Source organism: Armigeres subalbatus, chromosome 1 (genome assembly GCF_024139115.2).
Source record: "Armigeres subalbatus isolate Guangzhou_Male chromosome 1, GZ_Asu_2, whole genome shotgun sequence".
Lineage (NCBI taxonomy): Eukaryota > Metazoa > Arthropoda > Insecta > Diptera > Culicidae > Armigeres > Armigeres subalbatus.
Window position 1 is genome coordinate 89,751,091 of NC_085139.1, and position 7,771 is coordinate 89,758,861.

At 37.3% G+C, this 7,771-nt stretch overlaps 1 protein-coding gene across 1 annotated transcript; it reads right to left on the reverse strand.

Moving 5' to 3' along the window:
* Nucleotides 1–248: 248 nt before the first annotated feature.
* LOC134206336 (uncharacterized) lies at nt 249–6,530 on the reverse strand. The gene is given in 8 exon segments (XM_062682034.1): nt 249–377; nt 379–578; nt 638–797; nt 4,781–4,968; nt 5,334–5,502; nt 5,562–6,034; nt 6,097–6,198; nt 6,267–6,530. Coding segments are annotated over 8 exon segments (1,473 nt in total). The 5' UTR covers nt 6,319–6,530.
* Between the last annotated feature and the right edge of the window lie 1,241 nt (nt 6,531–7,771).

The following is a 7,771-nucleotide window of genomic DNA, read 5'->3' on the forward strand; positions in this document are numbered from 1 at the left end:
TATCGTTATAATTATCATCTACTGTATTATCTCTCGTAGCGTGATCATCTTCAATCGCTCTACTCGATAGTACTTCTGTTACGTCGCAACTTTCAGGTTGATGAGTCGCGATAATATAAACTCCATCTTCAGGATGTTTTTGTACACAAGCGTTGCTTGTTTGAAACGGCGAAAAATGACGAGATGTTATGTGGCGTTTGAAGCGATGCATATCTTTGAAAATCGTTGTAGGTTTACATGCAGTGCACTTAAAATTCGCAATGCTGCTTCAGCTTGATGATGACATCCAGGCTACGCAAAAGACACGGCAATTTATACTCAAACTTTCCGGTTACGACATAGAATGCTTCAATGTGTTCAATGCTGCCTATAGCATAAAATGCGTGGAGTCATTTGAACTTTTGCTGTTTCGCATTCCTGTCGCAGCGCACGGAGATCTTCAATATACTCGTCGTAGGTTTGCAATAGACAACAGACGTCAAATTGTGCCTGTAGTATTGTTGGAAGCTTTCTACCACTGCTTCGTGTTGGTTTGACAACAGCTTGAAATACGTAGCATACGACCAAATCACGACTATCTGAAACGGGTACAAATATTTAATTTTCAATTCAATTTTGATTCTCAAACTACTTTTACCTTGATAATGGAAATCTGCTAGAGAGTCGAGAAGCTGTCGTGAGTGGTCGTCTTTTATCTCGATGCTTCGGATGTAGTTCAAGAAATTACCGGAGAATGCATTCCATTCGTTGAACAGTTTCTCAGAATTCCCGAAGAGAAAATCAAAGTCTGAATCGATCTGTAAAAAAAGGTTTTTTTTTAAATGATGTAATAGTATTTTTTTTAAACTTTATTAATGTGTGTTTTTTTAATATGTAATAGTATTTATTATGTTATAATTATACAATTTCTTTCAATAACTTGTTCAGATGACGAAGTTTTTTACAACTCAACCGATCGACGTAAAAATGTGTATGCAGGGGTTTTTGACTCGTGCCGCAGCGCGAGTGCACAATCGCGCGGTCCAGTTTGGTGGCGGCGCGACAATACATCGTCTCTCTCGAGAATGAGATTTCAGTACGATCAAATGAAATCGAATCGTAGAGCAAACGTCAAAACATTAATTGTAAATACAAAAAAAATGTTTGTGCGTTTTGGCGTGAAGATTTGTTGTGGTGCAAGCTCGTGTTATATTGAAGTGGGCAGTATCAAAATGCAAAATTCACTTGTGAGAAAATTGAAAGCAATCAACCTGAGTCAGGACTTAATTTTCAAAAGTAGCCCTTTTAAAGATGCTTTGAATTTTGAATATAGGATAAAGGGCCATTAGGGCAGCACCCTCCATACCCGTTCATTACTCGAACGCATTACAACCGAATTAGATATTTGGTTTTTAGTATATGCTTTGTAATTATAGATCATCAAAACAAAACAAAACAAAAAATCAAGACATTTGGTTGGCCGAGTTATTAACGTTGCCGACGAGAATCGGGAGTGACAGGGAATGATCTGCTTATTTATGACTCACATATCAATATCAAATTTTTGCAAATGCTCTAAGGAGGCATCTTCGAGCTTGTTGTTAAGGCACTACCAAAGCACTTTTCCAATTACTACAATGATTAAGATTAAAACTATCCTAGGTGGCCGCAGTAATCCTATAAGCAGACGTTCTGAAGGGTCATATATATGATCGATTTTAGGGCATGGAGATCATTGCAATTCATGCTGCCTAAAAAATGTTCCATCACTTCGTTTTGTTCACAATATTGTTGGATTGCTCAGATGTGGTGCTGAAGCTGCAGATCGAGCCCATGATGTTAGATTATTTGTAATATTTAAGTGCCTCTACAGTACAGCACGAACTTTTACCAAAACAAATCTTCGCCCTAGGAGTTTTACGGGCGCAGCTTTCTTAACGCAACCGGAACTATTTAACTTGAAACTACATTTTCAAATGCTGCTGGAAGTCAGTACGGATTTATTCCCTTTCACGAATGGCTTTTGAGCTGGATTTTTAATGGACAATTACACAATATACAATTTCTAGTATCTCACATCGTAGCTCGGAAAGCAGCATTTTATCCACTATCATCCTGATTTCGCTAATGCTCATGAATAGTTGGTGTTGTTCTGAATGATTCACGAGCCAGGAATGATTAAATTTATTACTATATTTAAACAAAAATTAACTTCACCGAAAACTAATGACCAGTACGTGTCATTTTGTGAACTTAATGAAAACAATTTTTAAACTGTCACTCTGAAGCTTTAAAGGGGGTATTCAAATATTGAGTAATTCTCGCTGAAACCGGGCCACTATTTGCACGAGGTTCTTAAAAATGCCTAAATTTATATTCTTTCGAAAGCTTTCGGTGAGCATATTAAGGATCCGAGTTAAATTCTTCAGAAAGATAAACTCCTCTTTAGTTATACACGATATCATTTTAATGAGCCCCTGGATTTTTGTCAATTCTTGACTCACCAAAACTGTCATAACTCCAACATTTCTCAACCGATTATAGAGATCAGCATATCGTTGGAAAGAGGAAGAGTGTATCTTCAATTTGCCATAATAAAAATATAAGCAGCCATATTGAATTTGGCCGCCATCTTGGATTTCTTTTTAAAAACTATGTTTCCGCCAGGTTCGCAACCACCGATTTTGAATATTAATACATCGATGGAAAGCTTAGCTTATATTGTGCATTGTGTCCGAAAATCTCAGGTGTATGTTTTTTCTATCAAAAGTTATGTACGATTTACCAAATTATTTTTTGAAAGGCCATCTGACCAACGAACATTGTTTTTATGGTTAATATGCTACTACGACGTCAGTTCCTTGATTTCATACACTATTCTAAGCCAAATATGTTTCAAAAATGAAAAGCATATCTACAACAGTATTTTATTTGAAGGGCTCAAAAGTTTTGAGCATAACGGAGCCGTATTCAAGTTATTGTATTAAATAATTCAAGAAGTTTGGTATTGGTAAATAGTACATAACTTTTGATAGAAAAAACATACACCTGAGATTTTCGGACACAATGCACAATATAAGCTAAGCTTTCCATCGATGTATTAATATTCAAAATCTATGGTTGCGAACCTGGCGGAAACATAGTTTTTAAAAAGAAATCCAAGATGGCGGCCAAATTTAATATGGCTGCTTATATTTTTATTTTGGCACATTGAAGATACACTCTTCCTCTTTACAACGATATGCTGATCTCTATAATCGGTTGAGAAATGTTGGAGTTATGACAGTTTTGGTGAGTCAAGAATTGACAAAAATCGAGGGGTCCATTAAAATGATTTCGTGTATAACTAACGAGACGTTCATCTTTCTGAAGAGTTTAACTCGGATCCTTAATATACTCGCCGAAAGCTTCCGAAAGAATATAAATTTAGGCATTTTTAAGAACCTCGTGCAAATAGTGGCCCGGTTTCAGCGAGAATTACTCATTACGTTGCGAAATAGGAGGAACGGGTTGGTTTGACTTTTGTTATGCTACGTTTAGATCTGAATATTTAAACAGCTATTTATACGAAATTAGGTGTTTAGGGTCTGTCTCATTTGGAGAATTAAACTTAAAAGTGACAGTTCGAAAATTAAAAAATCACCCCGTTAAAAGAATGGCTGGTGCTAACCAGCAATTCCAATAGGACATCGATGGAAAATGATTCGATATCTGTCAAAAGTAATCTTGCTCTGCGAGCAGGGTTATTTGATAATTATTGAAATGTCACTTTTAAGTTTAATTTCAGTTTAATTATCCAATTGAGACAGAGCCTTAGACGTTAATGCTACAACGTTGAATTCAATTGAATTGCCAAAATTTGAACTTATTTAACTTTCTTTTCGTTCAAGTGAGTTGAATGACGGTGTTTAGATGTTCAATTCGAGTGACTTGTTCAATTCTCCTGCCTTGTTTAAGCTTGACATAAATTTGAATTCTAATCAATTGTCTTCCCTTGGCTAATCTAAACGTAACATCACCTATGGGAGGATCTATCCTGGTGGCGGTAGAAAACTGACAACGATACATATTTTGGGAATGCATTTTGTGCGATGGTATACGAATACCACAGGTCAGTAACAATAGTGTTACTAAATGTAACATCTTCTTCTTCTTCTTCTTCTTCATTGGCATTACATCCCCCACTGGGACATTGCCGCCTCGCAGCTTAGTGTTCAATTAGCACTTCCACAGTTATTAACTGCGAGGTTTCTAAGCCAAGTTACCATTTCTGCATTCGTATATCATGAGGCTAACACGATGATACACACTTAGTTTTTATTTCTGCAGCTCGGCAAAAATCCGCACAGCCGTGCGCCAGCAAAATAAAAAACTGATATTTCAGCAAAAATGGCGTTTGTTAGCTGATTTTCGGCAAAATATTTGCCGATTCTCAGCAATTTTGACAGAAATCTCGGCAAAAAACATGTTTGCTGGGGCACGGCTGTGCGAATCTCGGTAAAAGTTCAACATTTTGCTGAGATCCCGGTAAAAAAAATTAAGTGTGTACTTTTATGCCCAAGGAAGTCGAGACAATTTCCAATCCGAAAATTGTCTAGACCGGCACCGGGAATCGAACCCAGCCACCCTCAGCATGGTCTTGCTTTGTAGCCACGCGTCTTACCGCACGGCTAAGGAGGGCCATATGTAACATCTATGTACTATAAAACAGAAATAAATGACAGACAGCTATCAGTGGAATATGTTTCAACATATGAATGTTGCAAAGTATTCATCGTTTAGTCAGATTTTATATCCTTACCAACAGATATCCAGTTTCATCGAGGATTCTAGGCCATTCAGATAGTACATCTGCCTTTTCAATATCAGCTTCATTGATAATTGAACGCAAACGCAATGACACTGATTGTTTCCACTTAATCTGAACGTCCTCAGCCGGAGCGAAGTTATTGCGAAGCCAGTTCTTCAGTACTGTTTGCTTTGTGATGTCTGCAAATAGGAAAATGTTAAATGTTAGTGTGTTATAATGTTTGTTAATGATACAATACAGCAGTGATTTACTGGTTGGGTCATGGGTAACATTAAATCACTTCGCTAGTAGAGCCATGACACTAAAAAGCTTGTCAAAATTCAGGCTTAGCGTACTTGCGCTGGGATTAACTTTAATAAATATAGTTTGTAGGCTACCAATCATGTACTTAATTAACTAGCATGGTCTCATTGAATTCAAATAATGACGGTGTCAATCGGCGAACAAAATTCCTCCGTAGTCCAATCAGTTAATCAAGGTACATCAAATATAATTTTATCTGTGGATATTTTATATAGATCGATATATACATTCACTGTCTTACCGTCTTCAGAAAGATGCAGTGCAGCATACTTTGCTTCTGGAAAATTGCTTTCAGTTTCCTTAGGAACCTTAAGCAATCTTTTCTTATTCCGATTGTGAAAGCGATCGTAGATTAATCCGGATGGGTGTTTTTTATCAGCTTTGGCGTCCCGGGGATTATAGTAGATCACCTGTTAAGATAAAAACTTCAAATTCAACTGAATTATATGCAACTATTATAGAAACTTACCGCTAGCTCTGTTGTAAAACGCGCAGCTATAAGTTGAGCAAATTTGGCCATGTCAGGTAACGGAAAATACAGCTCGTTGGCGATGTAATAATCGACAATCGTGTGAGCCAAATATTTTCTATGGGTAGCATCGAGGCACTGGTGATTATGGAAATGTTTTACAACAATTTTACCTTTCTCATTGCGACTGAGAATGTCATTGAACAATTCCGTTGTTACTGTAGTCGGCAATAGACGATGTTTCAGTTGGTTTGATTGTGATAGCAATGTTCTTGGGACTTCCACTGTGTTTACCTCCGGCGAATTTTGTTGTGCGCTTGATGTGCTTGCTGTTTGGTATAAAACGCTGTCTTGCCACAAAACCAACTTTTGTCGAAGGGCACACTTATGCCCGGTCCATTTGGCCACTGAAAAAACGTCGTCCAACGACCTATCGTCCATTCCTTTCAGGTACTCAACTGAGAATCCATGTTCTGTAGACGGATTATGAAATTTTTAATCATATTTATCTAATAAAAACTTGATATTTACTTACGGATGAGAATGGCGTAGATTGATGGGCTCAAATTCCATTTTGTAATTAGTTCCTGCAATTTCGGGTCATGGTTTTCCTCTGTGAGCGATTCAGAAGTTTTCAGTGTGAAATTTATCATTTAGAAATATTCATATCCAAGAAATGCTTATCTTCATCAATATCCGGATTATCGGTATCGCCCATCAGTATATTCACTGTTTCTATTTTTAAAAGATCACTCATTTTAATTTTTTTATCAGGAGCATTAATCGAGACAAGTGCGAAGAAAATCTTTTTCACTTTGAATCAAAGAAAATGGCGTTCAGTCAACTTTTAGCACAGACAATTACCATGTTTTTGGTAAAGCTGAACAGAATACATTTTCAGCTGAAAATCGTCGGTTCAATACGCTTGACTTAACCGCAAACATTGTAAGAAAATAAACAAGGAGGTGGGATGATTCGGCGCATGTTACCATAAAAATAGTATTTTCCATGAGCAAAGGGGTAGTTATTTTAAAAATAGAATATATTTATTCTGACCAATAGATATATGAGTTGAACTCGAATGAAGCATGGTATGCTGTACTATAATGTGGTAAGGTTGACTACATATTCTGTTGTTATCACAATAACAACGCACAGTAATTTTGAGAACACTATTATCACAGATAACAGCTGGCATCCCATACGTGTGTAAACATCCGCAACCGTTAATTCAAATGTATTTTAAATTGGGATCCCGTTTGGCAATCGATTGGAGATGGCGCAAGGATCATTGTTATTGAAAACGCAGCCCGAATGCGGCTGCCAAATGCATTGGCTGCGTTCGACGGTTGTAATTCAGCTGCATCCTTAGGTACTGCCGCAATCAGTTGAGTAGATGGCAGTAGTGGGCCAACGTATATTAATTCAAAAGCTTACACAGGATTTTCAATAAAATTTGTTCTAGCTTCAATATCTGTTATCTGTGCTATTATTGTCGTATTTACTAAATACTTTTTTTCTGTGTACCACTAATTCTACTTTTTCGAACACACGTCCAATCCACTGTGCATTCACAGTTGCGAAACAACCAGTAACAAAACCAGATACCATAACTTAAATAATAAGCCCGATAAACAGCTCCAAATCATGGCCGAATATCTAATCTAAGTTAAATCAAACCTCTTGTGTACCTTTCGGATCATCGACCATCGCTGAGCAAGAGACTCTTGGATGAACTATGATCATTCCGATCCACAATAACACGATTCTTCTTGCGGGCGTCCCACCAACGCAGAGAAAGAAACACTTGAATGCGGGCGTTCCACCACGCAGAATTGTGATCATTACGATCCACAATAACACTATTTTTCTTGGGGTCGTCTCACTAACGCAGAGCAAGAAACACTTGAATGTAAACATTTACCACGCAGAACTGTGATTCATCTACAGCTACACCAATCAAGCTCTCCTAATTGCACTCTGCCGCTCCCCGAGACAACGCACGTGAAAACGATTCTTCTTTTTTCATAGTACCCCGATCTTTCGAAACTTAGCCAACCTCGTAGCCAACACTAGCCATCAACAAAGTAGAAAATTTCTTTAACACATTCCAATCCATTGCACTTAGATTCAAATAACAGTACGAATACGTGTTCTTGATAATTCAAACTATTGTAATAAAAAACATTTGAACATTATAGCATTTAATT